Source organism: Salvelinus alpinus, chromosome 12, assembly GCF_045679555.1.
Source record: "Salvelinus alpinus chromosome 12, SLU_Salpinus.1, whole genome shotgun sequence".
In the NCBI taxonomy this organism is placed as follows: Eukaryota; Metazoa; Chordata; class Actinopteri; order Salmoniformes; family Salmonidae; genus Salvelinus; species Salvelinus alpinus.
In genome coordinates, this window is record NC_092097.1 from 62144269 (window position 1) to 62166264 (window position 21996).

At 48.3% G+C, this 21996-nt stretch overlaps 1 protein-coding gene across 2 annotated transcripts in view; it reads left to right on the forward strand.

Annotated features, from left to right (window-relative positions):
• Positions 1-21996, forward strand: part of iars1 (isoleucyl-tRNA synthetase 1) — a 132290-nt gene that overhangs the window by 23123 nt on the left and 87171 nt on the right. For both annotated transcript variants that reach the window (XM_071337036.1, XM_071337037.1), the window contains exons 8-13: positions 1878-1965; positions 4024-4084; positions 4789-4884; positions 6505-6627; positions 11809-11900; positions 12694-12792. In XM_071337036.1, coding sequence (XP_071193137.1) covers positions 1878-1965; positions 4024-4084; positions 4789-4884; positions 6505-6627; positions 11809-11900; positions 12694-12792 — 559 coding nt within the window. The remainder of the gene's footprint in view (positions 1-1877; positions 1966-4023; positions 4085-4788; positions 4885-6504; positions 6628-11808; positions 11901-12693; positions 12793-21996) is intronic.

A 21996-nucleotide genomic window follows, 5' to 3' on the forward strand; every position in this document is an offset into this window, starting at 1 on the left:
CTCACCGGACTGTAGCTCACTGGACTGTAGCTCACCGGACTGTAGCTCACCGGACTGTAGCTCACCGGACTGTAGCTCGCCGGACTGTAGCTCGCCGGACTGTAGCTCGCCGGACTGTAGCTCACTGGACTGTAGCTCACTGGACTGTAGCTCACTGGACTGTAGCTCACCGGACTGTAGCTCACCGGACTGTAGCTCACCGGACTGTAGCTCACTAAACTTTTTGTGGAGATCGGTGTGGAAGAACTTGACTGGCCTGCACAGAGCCCTGACCTCAACCCCATCGAACACCTTTGGTATGATTTGGATCACTGACTGCGACTCAGGTCTAATCACCCCAACATCAGTGTCCGACCTCACTAATGCTCTTGTGGCTGAATGGAAGCAAGTCCCCACAGCAATGTTCCAACGTCTAGTGGAAAACCTTCCCAGAAGAGTGGAGGCTGTTATAGCATTAAAGGGGGGGACCAACTCCATATTAATGTCCATGATTATGACATGAATTGTTGGACAAGCAGGTGTCCACATACTTTTGGTCATGTGGTTTACCTTGTGCTTTGTGGTCTGACAGTGCCACTAGTTAAATAAGGAGTTTTACACGGTGGTAAGTGGTTGTCTCCCCAACCTTAGTTGAATGCACTGACTGTAGATTATTCTGGATTGTCTGTTTAAATTTACCAAAATGTAGATGTCTAAAGAAGGCAAACATTTTGTTAACTAAGATTTGTGTTCAGGACTGGAGTTACAACACATACTGCATCTAATTTCTGTTGGCTTCGGGAATGGATTGTGCTTTTTTCGCGAATGCGCTTGTTAAATCATCACCCGTTTGGCGAAGTTGAAGTAGGCTGTGATTCGATGATAAATTAACAGGCACCGCATTGATTATATGCAACGCAGGACAAGCTAGTTAAACTAATAATATCATCAACCATGTGGTGTTAACTAGTGGTTATGTTAAGATTGATTGTTCTTTATAAGATAAGTTTAATGCTAGCTAGCAACTTACCGTGGCTCCTTGCGGCACTCGCGTAACAGGTGGTCAGCCTGCCACGCAGTTTCCTCGTGGATTGCAATGTAATCGGCCCTAATCGGCGTCCAAAAAGGCAGATTACCGATTGTTATTGAAAACTTGAAATCGGCCATGCCGATTTAATCGGTCGACCTCTATTTCAGACACTACGGCTGAGATAGTAGGATGTGTATAATACTGCTATTAATTGCTATACTGCTATGAACCTTTTATACAAAGCTCTACTATACAAGCTTCTATCTTACCTAACTTTGTTGCCAACGTATAAAAGAATGGGCTACCGAACCGGCTCGCAGGATTGGTTAACTCTTGAGGTCCCTCTGGGCTCGAACAATTTAGGAAAATCCTCCATTCCTTTTTAGTGCCTCCCATTGTTGGAATAACCTGCAAAATCCCTTTCGTGTTGATTCCCTGGTCCTGCCTCGGGCAGGTTAGGACTCTGGTGTTAAACTAATTAAAAAACATTTTTTGTAGTTGTTTATTAAGTGCAACTGTGTTGTTGAGCCGTGTGGTAATTATTTTTGTTTTATTTGTAATGCGGTTATTTTTGTGTTTTATTTGTAATGTAGGTAAAAAAAAATTGTTTTATTTGTAATGTAGGTTGTAATGGACACCATTGGGAACGAGACCCTGGTCTCAATTGGGCTACCCGGGAATGAATCAAAGTTAAATAAAAAAATAAATAAGATAACACTATGGTTAAACTTCTGTTTCAGACAACACCACTGGCATAGGTGAATGTGTATAACACTACTATAAACTGCTATAACACTTTGTATTATTGAGGTTCTTATGAACCTTTTATAACACAGCTATGAACCTCTATAAACTCTCTCTATTCCAGACAACAGCACTGGGAAGGTGTACATTATGATGGAGGCCAGGCTGGTGGCACTCTTCAAGACAGAGGAGGAATACACCATCATGGACAAGTGAGATCAATTAATATATTAACCAATCAATATATTAACCAATTTATCTATTAAGCTATTAACCAATCAATATATTAACCTATTAAACAATTAATCTATTAACCAATTAAGCTATTAAACAATTAACCAATTCATCAATTAAGCTATTAACCAATTAACCTTGCCTAGAGGAGGGCTGGATAAAAACAAATCTGCACTCCAGGAGGAAGAGGGTTGGGTTGGCCAGTGGTAATGGTAGTTCAGGGTAGACAGTAGACTAGTACAGGGAGTTCACTCCCAGACAGATATCCAGGAGGAAGAGGGTTGGGTTGGCCAGTGGTAATGGTAGTTCAGGGTAGACAGTAGACTAGTACAGGGAGTTCACTCCCAGACAGATATCCAGGAGGAAGAGGGTTGGGTTGGCCAGTGGTAATGGTAGTTCAGGGTAGACAGTAGACTAGTACAGGGAGTTCTCCAACCTCTTCTCGGGGGAACCCCCCCCCCAGCCGTTCCATGTATTTGATATATTACACAGCTAGCACACCTGATTTAACTTGTCAACTAATTAATCAAACCCTTGACTAGATGAATCAGGTGAGTTAGTTCAGGGCTACAACAACATAGTGAAACATCGGGGTCCCAGAGGAGAGGTTTGAAAAGCACTGTAGTAGACTAGTACACATATATTTCATGTCTCTCTGGCCTATAAGATGGCTGCTTTAAGCCATTTCCTCTGGTGCTCTGAGATAGTGTTGAGACACTGGGACAGACATCACTAGAAGAGATCAAGGCATATCAGATGGACTGGCATTCTCTCATCTATCCATCGCTCCCTCTGGGTTTGATTGCTATTCCTCTTGTATGTGGTTTTCTGGTGAGGAAGGGAACAATTGTGTGTTTTTGTTTGTTTGTTCATGGACACCTGAAGTCCCCACAAGGATAGTGACACAAGAAAAATGATCTCTCGTGGAGACATTTCACAGGTCCCCACAAGGACAAAGGCTATTTTAGGCCTAGGGCTCAGGTTAGGGGTTAGAGTTGGGGCTCAGGTTAGGGGTTAGAGTTGGGGCTAGGGGTTAGAGTTGGGGCTCAGGTTAGGGGTTAGAGTTGGGGCTCAGGCTAGGGGTTAGAGTTGGGGCTCAGGTTAGGGGTTAGAGTTGGGGCTCAGGCTAGGGGTTAGAGTTGGGGCTCAGGTTAGGGGTTAGAGTTGGGGCTCAGGCTAGGGGTTAGAGTTGGGGCTCAGGCTAGGGGTTAGAGTTGGGGCTCAGGCTAGGGGTTAGAGTTGGGGCTCAGGCTAGGGGTTAGAGTTGGGGCTCAGGCTAGGGGTTAGAGTTGGGGCTCAGGTTAGGGGTTAGAGTTGGGGCTCAGGCTAGGGGTTAGAGTTGGGTCTCGGGGTTAGAGTTGGGTCTCGGGGTTATAGTTGGGGCTCAGGTTAGGGGTTAGAGGTGGGGCTCAGGTTTGAGTTGGGGCTCAGGCTAGGGGTTAGAGTTGGGGCTCAGGTTAGGGGTTAGAGTTGGGGCTCAGGTTAGGGGTTAGAGTTGGGGCTCAGGTTAGGGGTTAGAGTTGGGTCTCGGGGTTAGAGTTGGGTCTCGGGGTTAGAGTTGGGTCTCGGGGTTAGAGTTGGGGCTCAGGCTAGGGGTTAGAGGGGGTGCTCAGGTTAGGGGTTAGAGGTGGGGTTAGGGGTTAGAGTTGGGGCTAGGGGTTTGAGTTGGGGCTAGGGGTTAGGGGTTAGAGTTGGGGCTTACAGGTTAGGGAAAATCGGATTTTGTTAGGTGCCCAGTGGATAGTAGTGAAGGGACAATGAGCAACAGTGGATAGTGTTGTAGTGGACAGGAAGTGACGGGACAATGAGCAACAGTGGATAGTGTTTTAGTGGGAGCAGGGGCATAATGATAGGCCTGTTACACAGAGTTTAGGCAACAGGAGACGTGAAGTTTCTCAGCACATTTGAAGCACAGCATAATCAGGGTGACATTGTCTTCCGTTCATACGCAGGAAAGAGTCAACTGCAGGTAGTAGGAGTCCGTGTTTCAGTACGACAGGCGGAGCAGCGGTTTGATTTGTGGTTTTGTCCTGTAGGTTCCCTGGGAAGACGCTGAAGGGGAAGAAATACAAGCCTCTGTTTGACTACTTCAGGAAGGTGAGATGACTAATGTATAATAATGTATAATATTGTATAACATTGTAATCTATAATATTGTATAATAATCTAATCTATAATATTGTATATTGTATACTGTATAATATTGTATACTGTATAATATTGTATATTGTATACTGTATAATATTGTATACTGTATAATATTGTATACTGTATAATATTGTATATTGTATACTGTATAATATTGTATACTGTATAATATTGTATATTGTATACTGTATAATATTGTTTATTGTATACTGTATAATATTGTATATTGTATACTGTATAATATTGTATACTGTATAATATTGTATATTGTATAATATTGTATACTGTATACTGTATAATATTGTATACTGTATACTGTATAATATTGTATACTGTATAATATTGTATACTGTATAATGTTGTATACTGTATACTGTATAATATTGTATACTGTATAATATTGTATACTGTATAACATTGTATAGGAGACAGGGGAGACAGGAGCCTACATGTAAAGTATAAAACCTGTCTGTCTCTCTGTAGTGCGGGGAGACGGGAGCCTACATGTAAAGTATAAAACCTGTCTGTCTCTCCTCTAGTGCGGGGAGACAGGAGCCTACATGTAAAGTATAAAACCTGTCTGTCTCTCCTCTAGTGCGGGGAGACAGGAGCCTACATGTAAAGTATAAAGCCTGTCTGTCTCTTCTCTGTAGTGCGGGGAGACGGGAGCCTTCCAGGTGGTGATGGATAACTATGTCAGAGAGGAGGAGGGGACCGGAGTTGTCCACCAGGCACCATACTTTGGAGCTGTGAGTATATGATTTGTTGATTTAATTAAATTATTGATTTGTTCACATCTGTACAGTTCATATTTCCATCAAACAAAGTGATCTGAGAACAGGTTGGTGGAGGAAATGACTGATCTGAGAACAGGTTGGTGGAGGAAATGACTGATCTGAGAACAGGTTGGTGGAGGAAATGACTGATCTGAGAACAGGTTGGTGGAGGAAATGACTGATCTGAGAACAGGTTGGTGGAGGAGGAGGAAATGACTGATCTGAGAACAGGTTGGTGGAGGAGGAGGAAATGACTGATCTGAGAACAGGTTGGTGGAGGAGGAGGAAATGACTGATCTGAGAACAGGTTGGTGGAGGAGGAGGAAATGAATGACAGACACTTGACACAAACCACCATTCCGGCTCCCTCTGCACCACACCGTAATCACAGTATCACAACATCCTGCTGGCTTCTGACCGGCTCAGTATTCAGAGGGCTGTTTGTTGATTGGTTGGCGGTTGCCGGGTAGATTTGTAGAGTGGTTCTGAGTCCGATACTACAGAACGGTAGGGGGATGTTGAGACTGTTTCTCTGTCCCAAATGGCAGTCTCCCTATTCCCTATGTAGTGCACTACCTTTGACCAGGCCCTGGTAGTCGACTACATAGGGAATATGGGGATAAGTAGTGCACTACATAGGGAATAGGGTGCCTGGAATGCAGGTACAGCTGACTAGCAGTAGCTAACATTAAATAACCCCCGTTACTGGTCCCCTATTTAAAAGATTAAACAAATAGCTAAATAGACTTCGTGGAGCTGTGACAGATTGGACTTTAAAAAATATATATATATACTGAACTATAAAATATAAATGTGTTTGTCCCATGTTTCATGAGCTGAAATAAAATATAAGTTTGTGGTTGTATGCACATCTTTAAAAACACAGGCGCTGGGCGAATAAAGAATCCTAGTATAGAACAAGAAGGCCTGCACACTGTTAAAGCTCCTCCACGCACGCTGTTACAGGAGGACCACATCACCCAGTCTAATGTATAATATCTGTTACAGGAGGACCACATCATCCAGTCTAATGAATAATATGTATCTGTTACAGGAGGATCACCCAGTCTAATGTATAATATATATCTGTTACAGGAGGACCACATCACCCAGTCTAATGTATAATATATATATGTTACAGGAGGACCACATCATCCAGTCTGATGAATAATATGTATCTGTTACAGGAGGATCACCCAGTCTAATGTATAATATATATCTGTTACAGGAGGACCACATCATCCAGTCTGATGTATAATATGTATCTGTTACAGGAGGATCACCCAGTCTAATGTATAATATATATCTGTTACAGGAGGACCACATCATCCAGTCTGATGTATAATATGTATCTGTTACAGGAGGATCACCCAGTCTAATGTATAATATATATCTGTTACAGGAGGACCACATCATCCAGTCTAATGAATAATATGTATCTGTTACAGGAGGATCATCCAGTCTAATGTATATCTGTTACAGGAGGATCATCCAGTCTAATGTATAATATATATCTGTTACAGGAGGATCATCCAGTCTAATGTATATCTGTTACAGGAGGATCATCCAGTCTAATGTATATCTGTGTTCCAGGATGATTACCGTGTGTGTATGGAGAACAACATCTGCCAGAGAGACCAGGTTCCCGTCTGTCCTGTGGACTCCTCTGGGTGCTTCACTGATGAAGTCACTGACTTTGTGGGACAGTATGTCAAGGTAGGTCTGTCTGTCTCTCTGTCTGTCTCTCTGTCTGTCTCTCTGTCTGGGTGGATGTCTGTCTGTCTGTCTGTCTGGGTGGATGTCTGTCTGTCTGGGTGGATGTCTGTCTGTCTGGGTGGATGTCTGTCTGTCTGGGCGTCTGTCTGTCTGTCTGGGCGTCTGTCTGTCTGTCTGGGCGTCTGTCTGTCTGTCTGGGCGTCTGTCTGTCTGTCTGTCTGTCTGGGCGTCTGTCTGTCTGTCTGGGCGTCTGTCTGGGCGTCTGTCTGTCTGGGCGTCTGTCTGTCTGGGCGTCTGTCTGTCTGGGCGTCTGTCTGTCTGGGCGTCTGTCTGTCTGGGCGTCTGTCTGTCTGGGCATCTGTCTGTCTGGGCGTCTGTCTGTCTGTCTGGGCGTCTGTCTGTCTGGGCGTCTGTCTGTCTCTGTCTGTCTGGGTGGATGTCTGTCTGTCTGGGTGGATGTCTGTCTGTCTGGGTGTCTGTCTGTCTGGGTGGATGTCTGTCTGTCTGGGTGTCTGTCTGTCTGTCTGTCTGGGTGGATGTCTGTCTGTCTGGGTGGATGTCTGTCTGTCTGGGTGGATGTCTGTCTGTCTGGGTGGATGTCTGTCTGTCTGTCTGTCTGTCTGGGCGTCTGTCTGTCTGTCTGGGCGTCTGTCTGTCTGTCTGGGCGTCTGTCTGTCTGTCTGGGCGTCTGTCTGTCTGTCTGTCTGGGCGTCTGTCTGTCTGTCTGTCTGGGCGTCTGTCTGTCTGTCTGGGCGTCTGTCTGTCTGTCTGGGCGTCTGTCTGTCTGTCTGTCTGGGCGTCTGTCTGTCTGTCTGTCTGGGCGTCTGTCTGTCTGTCTGTCTGGGCGTCTGTCTGTCTGTCTGTCTGGGCGTCTGTCTGGGCGTCTGTCTGTCTGTCTGGGCGTCTGTCTGTCTGTCTGGGCGTCTGTCTGTCTGTCTGGGCGTCTGTCTGTCTGTCTGGGCGTCTGTCTGTCTGTCTGGGCGTCTGTCTGTCTGTCTGGGCGTCTGTCTGTCTGTCTGGGCGTCTGTCTGTCTGTCTGGGCGTCTGTCTGTCTGTCTGGGCGTCTGTCTGTCTGTCTGTCTGTCTGTCTGGGCGTCTGTCTGTCTGTCTGGGCGTCTGTCTGGGCGTCTGTCTGTCTGTCTGGGCGTCTGTCTGTCTGTCTGGGCGTCCGTCTGTCTGTCTGGGCGTCCGTCTGTCTGTCTGGGCGTCCGTCTGTCTGTCTGGGCGTCTGTCTGTCTGGAAGGATGTTTGGACGTCAGGACCACTAACAGACCACCGTAGCAGGAGTCCCAGGTGGTTCTTCAGGACCGCTGACATGGGTCAGTGTTTCTCTGGGCCTACTGAGATTTCAGTGGAGGGACGGGGGGATACTGAGGTTTCAGTGGAGGGACGGGGGGATACTGAGGTTTCAGTGGAGGGACGGGGGGATACTGAGGTTTCAGTGGAGGGACGGGGGCCTACTGAGGTTTCAGTGGAGGGACGGGGGGATACTGAGGTTTCAGTGGAGGGACGGGGGCCTACTGAGGTTTCAGTGGAGGGACGGGGGGATACTGAGGTTTCAGTGGAGGGACGGGGGCCTACTGAGGTTTCAGTGGAGGGACGGGCGAAACACACCCGCTTGTCTGTCAGAGCTTCACTACTCTCTGATTGGTGGAATCACAGCTGGTGCTGGTCTCCCCTCAGCCGTACTCTCTGATTGGTGGAATCACAGCTGGTGCTGGTCTCCCCTCAGCCGTACTCTCTGATTGGTGGAATCACAGCTGGTGCTGGTCTCCCCTCAGCCGTACTCTCTAATTGGTGGAATCACAGCTGGTGCTGGTCTCCCCTCAGCCGTACTCTCTGATTGGTGGAATCACAGCTGGTGCTGGTCTCCCCTCAGCCGTACTCTCTGATTGGTGGAAACACAGCTGGTGCTGGTCTCCCCTCAGCCGTACTCTCTGATTGGTGGAATCACAGCTGGTGCTGGTCTCCCCTCAGCCGTACTCTCTGATTGGTGGAAACACAGCTGGTGCTGGTCTCCCCTCAGCCGTACTCTCTGATTGGTGGAAACACAGCTGGTGCTGGTCTCCCCTCAGCCGTACTCTCTGATTGGTGGAATCTCAGCTGGTGTTGGTCTCCCCTCAGCCGTACTCTCTGATTGGTGGAATCTCAGCTGGTGCTGGTCTCCCCTCAGCCGTACTCTCTGATTGGTGGAATCACAGCTGGTGCTGGTCTCCCCTCAGCCGTGCTCTCTGATTGGTGGAATCTCAGCTGGTGCTGGTCTCCCCTCAGCCGTACTCTCTGATTGGTGGAATCACAGCTGGTGCTGGTCTCCCCTCAGCCGTGCTCTCTGATTGGTGGAATCTCAGCTGGTGCTGGTCTCCCCTCAGCCGTACTCTCTGATTGGTGGAATCACAGCTGGTGCTGGTCTTCCCTCAGCCGTGCTCTCTGATTGGTGGAAACACAGCTGGTGCTGGTTTCCCCTCAGCCGTACTCTCTGATTGGTGGAATCACAGCTGGTGCTGGTCTCCCCTCAGCCGTGCTCTCTGATTGGTGGAATCTCAGCTGGTGCTGGTCTCCCCTCAGCCAACTGTAGTTCTTTGGTAGCCTTGATATGACGACAGAAATAACCATCGTTTTTAAATGCCAGAAATAATCAAAAGTATTTATTTTTTAAACTCACTTTTTGGATTTGGTAGTTTGACCTAAATAGTTTTAAGAGAACACACAGCATTTGACGTCATGGTTCATCTCGCCGCCATCACCACCTGGGATTTGAACTGGCAACCCTTCGATTTTACTGGCCTGCTTCTCTAACCTTGAGGCTACCTCTGTGCCTTTATGAGGAAGTTAGCACCGGGTTTAACACATCTGCCAGGCAGGCAGGCAGCAGAGCCCTGGAATAGATAGGAACCACCTGGGATTTGAACTGGCAACCCTTTGATTTACTGGCCCACTTCTCTAACCTGGAGGCAGAGAAAGTCATTTAGGGGTTAACGCATCTGAAGGACCCAGATAGTTAGTTGATGCACTGCCTTGCGTTGTCCCAGGTGGCGTTGATTTTGGAGGTTAAGAAACACACTGGACACACACACACACACACACTGGACACACACACACACTGGACACACACACACACACTGGACACACACACACACTGGACACACACACACACAACACACGACACACACACACACACTTTAGAGGTTAACAGAAGACTCCCATAAATCAATTATGTATCAGACAGGAAGCCCATACAGTTCCAGTCTGCTGCCAGGAAGTACACATTGGACACTAATGGACACACACACACACATGAACATTCACAAACTGGACACACACACACACATTTGGCCCGTTTCCACTCAACTGAATCAATCCGTTCTCCTGTTAGAAAGATAATTTGTAAAAGCAAGACAAGCCTGGAGAATATATGAGCAGCTTTAGAGCTGCTGTGATATGGAAAGTAGAAAGGAACAGAAATGAAATAGTTTTACCCTGTAGAAGAGGGTGTGTGGGAAAAATGGTGTTACCTAACAGAGTAATTGCTGGTTTGATTTACTATAATAAACATGAAGTATATAGGAGAACAGTTAAACCCTTCTCCTCCTCCTCCCCAAACACTCTGTCTCCTCTCCTAGCTCTCTGTCAGCTGGTACTGAACTGTAGTCTGGGATATGTCTGTCTCCTCTCCTATCTCTCTGTCAGCTGGTACTGAACTGTAGTCTGGGATATGTCTGTCTCCTCTCCTAGCTCTCTGTCAGCTGGTACTGAACTGCAGTCTGGGATATGTCTCCTCTCCTAGCTCGCTGTCAGCTGGTACTGAACTGTAGTCTGGGATATGTCTGTCTCCTCTCCTAGCTCTCTGTCAGCTGGTACTGAACTGTAGTCTGGGATATGTCTGTCTCCTCTCCTAGCTCTCTGTCAGCTGGTACAGAACTGTAGTCTGGGATATGTCTGTCTCCTCTCCTAGCTCTCTGTCAGCTGGTACAGAACTGTAGTCTGGGATATATCTGTCTCCTCTCCTAGCTCTCTGTCAGCTGGTACTGAACTGTAGTCTGGGATATGTCTGTCTCCTCTCCTAGTCTCTCTGTCAGCTGGTACTGAACTGTAGTCTGGGATATGTCTGTCTCCTCTCCTATCTCTCTGTCAGCTGGTACTGAACTGTAGTCTGGGATATGTCTGTCTCCTCTCCTAGTCTCTCTGTCAGCTGGTACTGAACTGTAGTCTGGGATATGTCTGTCTCCTCTCCTAGTCTCTCTGTCAGCTGGTACTGAACTGCTAGTCTGGGATATATCTGTCTCCTCTCCTAGCTCTCTGTCAGCTGGTACTGAACTGTAGTCTGGGATATGTCTGTCTCCTCTCCTATCTCTCTGTCAGCTGGTACTGAACTGTAGTCTGGGATATGTCTGTCTCCTCTCCTAGCTCTCTGTCAGCTGGTACTGAACTGTAGTCTGGGATATGTCTGTCTCCTCTCCTAGCTCTCTGTCAGCTGGTACAGAACTGTAGTCTGGGATATGTCTGTCTCCTCTCCTAGCTCTCTGTCAGCTGGTACTGAACTGTAGTCTGGGATATATGTCTCCTCTCCTAGCTCTCTGTCAGCTGGTACTGAACTGTAGTCTGGGATATGTCTGTCTCCTCTCCTATCTCTCTGTCAGCTGGTACTGAACTGTAGTCTGGGATATGTCTGTCTCCTCTCCTATCTCTCTGTCAGCTGGTACTGAACTGTAGTCTGGGATATGTCTGTCTCCTCTCCTATCTCTCTGTCAGCTGGTACTGAACTGTAGTCTGGGATATGTCTGTCTCCTCTCCTATCTCTCTGTCAGCTGGTACTGAACTCTAGTCTGGGATATGTCTGTCTCCTCTCCTAGCTCTCTGTCAGCTGGTACTGAACTGTAGTCTGGGATATGTCTGTCTCCTCTCCTATCTCTCTGTCAGCTGGTACTGAACTCTAGTCTGGGATATGTCTGTCTCCTCTCCTATCTCTCTGTCAGCTCATTGTGATTCTGTTTGTTGTATAGGGTGGCAAAATCACGGAAACTTCCCAAATTCCCAGGTTTTTCTAAGAATCGTGGTTGGAGGATTCCCAGAACCAGGAAGGAGTAGGCAGGGAGGGAATCCTCCAAACCCTAATTTCTGATAAACCTGGGTGAAGTTCTCAGCCCGAGCAGCAATCTCACAGAGTTTCCCTCTCCTGTTCAGGACGCTGACAAGAACATCATCAAATGGCTGAAGGAACAGGGGCGTCTGGTCAACAGCAGCTCTTTCAAGCATAGCTACCCTTTCTGTTGGAGGTCAGTCTTCCTAGTAACTCCAAGGAAACACTTTCTAGTAGGTCTGTCTGACGGCCTTCCCACTGACCTCCAGACGCTGGTAGCGTTTCTGTAGCGTTAAATCACAGACGGGACGAAGAGAAGCTCAACTCTCCCTCTCCTCTTCCTCTCCTCTGCCTCGCTCCCTCTCCTCCTCTCCCTCTTCCCTCCCTCCCTCTAGCTCTCTCTCTTCCCTCCCTCCTTCCTCTACCTCTCTCTCTTCCTCTACCTCTCTCTCTTCCTCTACCTCTCCCTCTCCTCCTCTCCCTCTTCCCTCCCTCCCTCTACCTCTCTCTCTTCCCTCCCTCCTCTTCCTCTACCTCTCTCTTCCTCTACCTCTCCCTCTCCTCCTCTCCCTCTTACCTCCCTCCCTCTACCTCTCTCTCTTCCCTCCCTCCCTCCTCTTCCTCTACCTCTCTCTTCCTCTACCTCTCCCTCTCCTCCTCTCCCTCTTCCCTCCCTCCCTCTACCTCTCTCTCTTCCTCTCCCTCTCCTCCTCTCCCTCTCCTCTCTTCCTCCTCCTCTACCTCACCCTCTACGTCTGACACTACTTTGGCTACTTTGAAGAATCTCAAATATAAAATATATTTTGATTTGTTTAACACTTTTTTGTTGTTGGTTACTACATGATTCCATATGTGTTATTTCATAGTGTTGATGTCTTCACTATTACTCTGCAATGTAGAAAATAGTACAAATAAAGAAAAACCTTGGAATGAGTAGGTTTATCCAAACTTTTGACTGGTTGTGTGTAATATATGTTTGTATCCTACAGATCGGACACTCCTCTGATCTACAAGGCTGTACCCAGCTGGTTTATTAGGGTGGAACACATGGTGGAGAAGCTGCTGGAAAACAATGACAAATGCTACTGGTAAGACCTGTTACAAGATCTAATATCCTCATTACTTCTGTCCTACCGTACAGCCAAGTCCTACTGCTAAGACCTGCTGTCTACTACATATTACCATACAGAGACAGTCAAGTCCTACTGTCTACTACACATTACCATACAGAGACAGTCAAGTCCTACTGCTAAGACCTGCTGTCTACTACACATTACCATACAGAGACAGTCAAGTCCTACTGCTAAGACCTGCTGTCTACTACATATTACCATACAGAGACAGTCAAGTCCTACTGCTAAGACCTGCTATCTACTACATATTACCATACAGAGACAGTCAAGTCCTACTGCTAAGACCTGCTATCTACTACACATTACCATACAGAGACAGTCAAGTCCTACTGCTAAGACCTGCTGTCTACTACACATTACCATACAGAGACAGTCAAGTCCTACTGCTAAGACCTGCTATCTACTACACATTACCATACAGAGACAGTCAAGTCCTACTGCTAAGACCTGCTGTCTACTACACATTACCATACAGAGACAGTCAAGTCCTACTGCTAAGACCTGCTATCTACTACACATTACCATACAGAGACAGTCAAGTCCTACTGCTAAGACCTGCTATCTACTACACATTACCATACAGAGACAGTCAAGTCCTACTGCTAAGACCTGCTATCTACTACAAGATGGCGCCGACAGAGATGGTCGCCTCGCTTCGAGTCCTTAGGAAACTTTGCAGTATTTTTGTTTTTTTCTTGTATTGTTACTCTTATACTATTGGATATAAGAGTGTAGTCAACTTACCAACATTACGACCAGGAATACGACTTTCCCGAAGCGGATCCTCTGTTTGGACCACTACCCAGGACAATGGATCGGATCCCAGCCGGCGACCCAAAACAACAGCGCTGCAGACGGAGCGGCCTCCTGGTCAGGCTCCGTAGACGTGCACATCGCCCACCGCTCCAGAGTATACTACTCGCCAATGTCCAGTCTCTTGACAACAAGGTAGACGAAATTAGAGCGAGGGTTGCCTTCCAGAGAGACATCAGAGATTGTAACATTCTCCGTTTCACAGAAACATGGCTCTCTCGGGATATGTTGTCGGAATCGGTCCAGCCACCGGGCTTCTCGCTCCGACAGAGATTAACACCTCTCTGGGAAGAGGAAGGGCGGGGTTGTATGCTTCATGAGTAACGACTCATGAAGTTCCTCGGCGTACACATCACTGACGATCTGAAATGGTCCACCCACACAGACAGTGTGGTGAAGAACCTCAGGAGGCTGAATAAATTTGGTTTGTCACCGAAAACCCTGACAAACTTTTACAGATGCACAATTGAGAGCATCCTGTCGGGCTGTATCACCGCCTTGTACGGCAACTGCTCCGCCCACAACCGTAAGGCTCTCCTGACGGTAGTGAGGTCTGCACAACGCATCACCGGGGGCAAACTACCTGCCCTCCAGGACACCTACACCACCCGATGTCACAGGAAGGCCATAAAGATCATCAAGGACATCAACCACCAGTGGCTCGGTGAAGTTCACCCCGCTATCATCCAGAAGGAGAGGTCAGTACAGGTGCATCAAAGCTGGAACCGAGAGACTGAAAAACAGCTTCTATCAAGGCCATCAGACTGCTAAACAGCAGTAACTAACTCAGAGAGGCTGCTGCCTACATAGAGACTCATACCACTGGCCACTTTAATAAATGGATCACTAGTCACTTTAAACAATGCTACTTTAAATAATGTTTACATATCTTACATTACTCATATCACATGTATATCCTGTATTTTATACCATCTATTGCACCTTGCCTATGCCGCTCGGCCACACAGTTTGTCTATTGTTATGGCATAGATGAAGATCAGATCAAATTTGATGACCAATTTATGCAGAAATCCAGGTAATTCCAACGGGTTCACATACTTTTTCTTGCCACTGTATATTTATATGTAGATATTCTCATTCACCCCTTTACACTTGTGTGTATAAGGTAGTTGTTGGAATTGTTAGATTACTTGTTAGATATTACTGCACGGTCGGAACTAGAGGCACAAGCATTTCGCTACCTGCTAACCAGGTGTATGTTGGAGCAGCAGGTAGCCTAGTGGTTAGAGCGTTGAGCCGGTAACTGAAAGGTTGTTGGATCGAATCCCGAAGCCGACAAGGTAAAAATCTGTCCTTCTGCCCCTGAACAAGGCACTGTTCCCCGACTCCGGGATGCTGGCCTTCTAGGCAGAGTTCCTCTGTCCAGTGTCTGTCTTCTTTTGCCCATCTTACTCCTTTCTTTTTATTGGCCAGTCTGAGATATGGCTTTTTCTTTGCAACTCTGCCTGAAAGGTAGTGAAAAAGCTTGATTAGTCTTCGACAAGCCTCCGGAGGCTCAACAATTGCATCACACCCTCTGTCGCTGCGGCGGCCTTTTGCTGCAGTCGGACGTGTGTGTGTTATGCTGATGTCGTACACATTCTACACTGTCATGCCAAACCCCCCCCCCCCCCCCCCCTTCTACACTCCATACATCATGACATATTCTCAACTACACAGCAGGAATCTGTACTGATGATACTTCTGGTTCTGTGTGAGGTGGCCTCTCTTCTTCTCTCCTCTAATAAAGAAGATTTTGGAGGCATTGGGGCCCTCAAACCCTCAGCGTTTTACAGCTGCACCATCGAGAGCATTTTGACTGGCTGCATCACTGCTTGTTATGGCAACTGCTTGGCATCCGACCGCAAGGCGCTACAGAAGGTGGTGAGGACAGCCCAGTACATCACTGGGGCCGAGCTCCATGCCATCCAGGACCTCTATACCAGGCGGTGGTGTGGACAGCCTAGTACATCACTGGGGCCGAGCTCCCTGCCATCCAGGACCTCTATACCAGGCGGTGGTGTGGACAGCCCAGTACATCACTGGGGCCGAGCTCCCTGCCATCCAGGACCTCTATACCAGGCGGTGGTGTGGACAGCCCAGTACATCACTGGGGCCGAGCTCCCTGCCATCCAGGACCTCTATACCAGGCGGTGGTGTGGACAGCCCAGTACATCACTGGGGCCGAGCTCCCTGCCATCCAGGACCTCTATACCAGGCGGTGGTGTGGACAGCCCAGTACATCACTGGGGCCGAGCTCCATGCCATCCAGGACCTCTATACCAGGCGGTGGTGTGGACAGCCCAGTACATCACTGGGGCCGAGCTCCCTGCCATCCAGGACCTCTATACCAGGCGGTGGTGTGGACAGCCCAGTACATCACTGGGGCCGAGCTCCCTGCCATCCAGGACCTCTATACCAGGCGGTGGTGTGGACAGCCCAGTACATCACTGGGGCCGAGCTCCATGCCATCCAGGACCTCTATACCAGGCGGTGGTGTGGACAGCCCAGTACATCACTGGGGCCGAGCTCCCTGCCATCCAGGACCTCTATACCAGGCGGTGGTGTGGACAGCCCAGTACATCACTGGGGCCGAGCTCCATGCCATCCAGGACCTCTGTAGCTAGTGTCCTGTTGCTTATAGCTAGTGTCCTGTTGCTTATAGCTAGTGTCCTGTTGCTTATAGCTAGTGTCCTGTTGCTTATAGCTAGTGTCCTGTTGCTTATAGCTAGTGTCCTGTTGCTTATAGCTAGTGTCCTGTCGCTTATAGCTAGTGTCCTGTCGCTTATAGCTAGTGTCCTGTCGCTTATAGCTAGTGTCCTGATGCTTATAGCTAGTGTCCTGTCGCTTATAGCTAGTGTCCTGATGCTTATAGCTAGTGTCCTGATGCTTATAGCTAGTGTCCTGATGCTTATAGCTAGTGTCCTGATGCTTATAGCTAGTGTCCTGATGCTTATAGCTAGTGTCCTGATGCTTATAGCTAGTGTCCTGTCGCTTATAGCTAGTGTCCTGATGCTTATAGCTAGTGTCCTGATGCTTATAGCTAGTGTCCTGTCGCTTATAGCTAGTGTCCTGATGCTTATAGCTAGTGTCCTGATGCTTATAGCTAGTGTCCTGATGCTTATAGCTAGTGTCCTGTTGCTTATAGCTAGTGTCCTGTCGCTTATAGCTAGTGTCCTGTCGCTTATAGCTAGTGTCCTGTCGCTTATAGCTAGTGTCCTGTCGCTTATAGCTAGTGTCCTGATGCTTATAGCTAGTGTCCTGTTGCTTATAGCTAGTGTCCTGTTGCTTATAGCTAGTGTCCTGTTGCTTATAGCTAGTGTCCTGTTGCTTATAGCTAGTGTCCTGTCGCTTATAGCTAGTGTCCTGTCGCTTATAGCTAGTGTCCTGCCGCTTACAGCTAGTGTCCTGTCGCTTACAGCTAGTGTCCTGTCGCTTATAGCTTGTGTCCTGTCGCTTACAGCTAGTGTCCTGTCGCTTACAGCTAGTGTCCTGTCGCTTACAGCTAGTGTCCTGTCGCTTACAGCTAGTGTCCTGTCGCTTACAGCTAGTGTCCTGTCGCTTACAGCTAGTGTCCTGACATCCACCTGCTCTGTATATAATTTAAATCCTTAATTATTATATTATTTGAAGTTCTATTTGATGTAAATTACATTTCATAGCACCGTATTTTGGTCTGACTTTTGTTATGGAGTTGATGGGTGGATATTAAGTCTTTTTTTCACAGAATGTAGGGTTAAAAAAATATATGGAGCTAATTAGTGTTATTTTTAGAACCAGACTTGGTACATCTGTATTGGACTATACACCCTGCAGGGAAATGTGCCAGTTCTGCAGCCGTGTGGCTCTGCGGCCGTGTGGCTCTGCGGCCGTGTGGCTCTGCGGCCGTGTGGCTCTGGGGCCGTGTGGCTCTGGGGCCGTGTGGCTCTGGGGCCGTGTGGCTCTGGGGCCGTGTGGCTCTGCGGCCGTGTGGCTCTGCGGCCGTGTGGCTCTGCGGCCGTGTGGCTCTGGGTCATTTGGGTCTCTGTAGATGTTGGATAGCTCCGTTCCTTCAGCACAGAACAGCAGCACACTGTACATTTTCCATTTAGGATGGCTAGAGAGGATGGTAGTGGGGAGAAATAACTCCATGGATTTAAATAGAAATGCCTCTCATTGATGAACTCATTGGACTACTAGAGCAGGAACCTGATGCCATTTACAGGGATGTGGGTTTAACCTGGGCCTGGTTAACAGTAGGGCACTAGGTTTAACCTGGGCCTGGTCAACAGTAGTGCACTAGGTTTAACCTGGGCCTGGTTAACTAGGTTTAACCTGGGCCTGGTTAACTAGGTTTAACCTGGGCCTGGTTAACTAGGTTTAACCTGGGCCTGGTTAACTAGGTTTAACCTGGGCCTGGTTAACTAGGTTTAACCTGGGCCTGGTTAACTAGGTTTAACCTGGGCCTGGTTAACTAGGTTTAACCTGGGCCTGGTTAACTAGGTTTAACCTGGGCCTGGTTAACAGTAGGGCACTAGGTTTAACCTGGGCCTGGTCAACAGTAGGGCACTAGGTTTAACCTGGGCCTGGTCAACAGTAGGGCACTAGGTTTAACCTGGGCCTGGTTAACTAGGTTTAACCTGGGCCTGGTTAACAGTAGGGCACTAGGTTTAACCTGGTCCTGGTTAAAAGTAGGGCACTAGGTTTAACCTGGTCCTGGTTAAAAGTAGGGCACTAGGTTTAACCTGGGCCTGGTCAACAGTAGGGCACTAGGTTTAACCTGGGCCTGGTCAACAGTAGGGCACTAGGTTTAACCTGGTCCTGGTCAACAGTAGGGCACTAGGTTTAACCTAGGGCACTAGGTTAACTAGGTTTAACCTGGGCCTGGTTAACTATGTTTAACCTGGGCCTGGTTAACAGTAGGGCACTAGGTTTAACCTGAGCCTGGTTAACAGTAGGGCACTAGGTTTAACCTGGGCCTGGTTAACAGTAGGGCACTAGGTTTAACCTGGGCCTGGTTAACAGTAGGGCACTAGGTTTAACCTGGGCCTGGTTAACAGTAGGGCACTAGGTTTAACCTGGTCCTGGTCAACAGTAGGGCACTAGGTTTAACCTGGGCCTGGTTAACTAGGTTTAACCTGGGCCTGGTTAACAGTAGGGCACTAGGTTTAACCTGGTCCTGGTCAACAGTAGGGCACTAGGTTAACTAGGTTTAACCTGGGCCTGGTTAACTATGTTTAACCTGGGCCTGGTTAACAGTAGGGCACTAGGTTTAACCTGAGCCTGGTTAAAAGTAGGGCACTAGGTTTAACCTGGGCCTGGTTAACAGTAGGGCACTAGGTTTAACCTGGGCCTGGTTAAAAGTAGGGCACTAGGTTTAACCTGGTCCTGGTCAACAGTAGGGCACTAGGTTTAACCTGGGCCTGGTTAACAGTAGGGCACTAGGTTTAACCTGGGCCTGGTTAACTAGGTTTAACCTGGGCCTGGTTAACAGTAGGGCACTAGGTTTAACCTGGTCCTGGTCAACAGTAGGGCACTAGGTTAACTAGGTTTAACCTGGGCCTGGTTAACTATGTTTAACCTGGGCCTGGTTAACAGTAGGGCACTAGGTTTAACCTGAGCCTGGTTAAAAGTAGGGCACTAGGTTTAACCTGGGCCTGGTTAACAGTAGGGCACTAGGTTTAACCTGGGCCTGGTTAAAAGTAGGGCACTAGGTTTAACCTGGTCCTGGTCAACAGTAGGGCACTAGGTTTAACCTGGGCCTGGTTAACAGTAGGGCACTAGGTTTAACCTGGTCCTGGTCAACAGTAGGGCACTAGGTTTAACCTGGTCCTGGTTAACAGTAGGGCACTAGGTTTAACCTGGTCCTGGTTAACAGTAGGGCACTAGGTTTAACCTGGGCCTGGTTAACAGTAGGGCACTAGGTTTAACCTGGGCCTGGTCAACAGTAGGGCACTAGGTTTAACCTGGGCCTGGTCAACAGTAGGGCACTAGGTTTAACCTGGGCCTGGTCAACAGTAGGGCACTAGGTTTAACCTGGGCCTGGTCAACAGTAGGGCACTAGGTTTAACCTGGGCCTGGTCAACAGTAGGGCACTAGGTTTAACCTGGGCCTGGTCAACAGTAGGGCACTAGGTTTAACCTGGGCCTGGTCAACAGTAGGGCACTAGGTTTAACCTGGGCCTGGTCAACAGTAGGGCACTAGGTTTAACCTGGGCCTGGTCAACAGTAGGGCACTAGGTTTAACCTGGGCCTGGTCAACAGTAGGGCACTAGGTTTAACCTGGGCCTGGTCAACAGTAGGGCACTAGGTTTAACCTGGGCCTGGTCAACAGTAGGGCACTAGGTTTAACCTGGGCCTGGTCAACAGTAGGGCACTAGGTTTAACCTGGGCCTGGTCAACAGTAGGGCACTAGGTTTAACCTGGGCCTGGTCAACAGTAGGGCACTAGGTTTAACCTGGGCCTGGTCAACAGTAGGGCACTAGGTTTAACCTGGGCCTGGTCAACAGTAGGGCACTAGGTTTAACCTGGTCCTGGTCAACAGTAGGGCACTAGGTTAACTAGGTTTAACCTGGGCCTGGTTAACAGTAGGGCACTAGGTTAACTAGGTTTAACCTGGGCCTGGTTAACTATGTTTAACCTGGGCCTGGTTAACAGTAGGGCACTAGGTTTAACCTGGGCCTGGTTAACAGTAGGGCACTAGGTTTAACCTGGGCCTGGTTAACAGTAGGGCACTAGGTTTAACCTGGTCCTGGTCAACAGTAGGGCACTAGGTTTAACCTGGGCCTGGTCAACAGTAGGGCACTAGGTTTAACCTGGTCCTGGTTAACAGTAGGGCACTAGGTTTAACCTGGTCCTGGTTAACAGTAGGGCACTAGGTTTAACCTGGTCCTGGTTAACAGTAGGGCACTAGGTTTAACCTGGGCCTGGTTAACAGTAGGGCACTAGGTTTAACCTGGGCCTGGTCAACAGTAGGGCACTAGGTTTAACCTGGTCCTGGTCAACAGTAGGGCACTAGGTTTAACCTGGTCCTGGTCAACAGTAGGGCACTAGGTTTAACCTGGTCCTGGTCAACAGTAGGGCACTAGGTTTAACCTGGTCCTGGTCAACAGTAGGGCACTAGGTTTAACCTGGTCCTGGTCAACAGTAGGGCACTAGGTTTAACCTGGTCCTGGTTAACAGTAGGGCACTATACAGGGAATAGGGTGCCATTTGGGACTCACAAGGAAAAGGCGAGAAAGAGGGAGAAGATGCCTGGAAGGGAGTTTTTAACCTGGACGGGGGAGTTTTTAACCTGGACGGGGGGAGTTTTTACCCTGGACGGGGGGAGTTTTTACCCTGGACGGGGGGAGTTTTTACCCTGGGCGGGGGGAGTTTTTACCCTGGGCGGGGGGAGTTTTTCCTGGGCGGGGGGAGTTTTTCCTGGACGGGGGGAGTTTTTCCTGGACGGGGGGAGTTTTTCCTGGACGGGGGGAGTTTTTACCCTGGACGGGGGGAGTTTTTACCCTGGACGGGGGGAGTTTTTACCCTGGACGGGGGGGGGGTTTAACCTGGGGGGGGGAGTTTTTAACCTGGACGAGGGGAGTTTTTAACCTGGACGAGGGGAGTTTTTAACCTGGACGAGGGGAGTTTTTAACCTGGGCGGGGGGGAGTTTTTAACCTGGGCGGGGGGAGTTTTTAACCTGGGCGGGGGGGAGTTTTTCCTGGACGGGGGGAGTTTTTAACCTGGGCGGGGGGGAGTTTTTAACCTGGGCGGGGGGAGTTTTTAAACTTGAAGAAAAAAAATGCATCTCAGTTTATTTAGAAAATGATCTAGAGGCCAGATGGATATAGTCAATGCTACGGTGTGCTAGTTTCTGTCTTAGTCTTTCTAATATGTAAAGCAGCTAACTTTAAATTTAATCACTGAGATTATGTTAGGTCATAGTGTTAATGAGTCCTTGGTCCCAATTCTCCAGTCCTTTTTCCCTGACGTGTGCACTACCCTACACAGATTTAAAAGCATATGATTGGGACACAAGGGGATTGTTAGTTGTGTTACTTGTCAGGATGTCGGCCATTGCAAATGTAGTTCAGTGAAATGGAGTCAGTCCCATCCCATTTCTTTATCGCTCTGTTCTCTCTCTCTTTTGGCATTTTCTACTGTGAACTGAAATGAACTGTTCGTTCGTAGAATGGCATGGAGGAATGAGACCCACAGATACAGACAGAGAAGATATGAGAGGATAATAACTTCTTCATGGGATTTCCAGACGTTTCTGTTGGCCTTTTTGGTTGAGTTCAGGCCGGTCTGCTCCCCAGGTGAAAGATGACCTCACCAGTTCAGACCAGACCAGTTCAGACCAGTTCACCCAACTAGAGATAACTA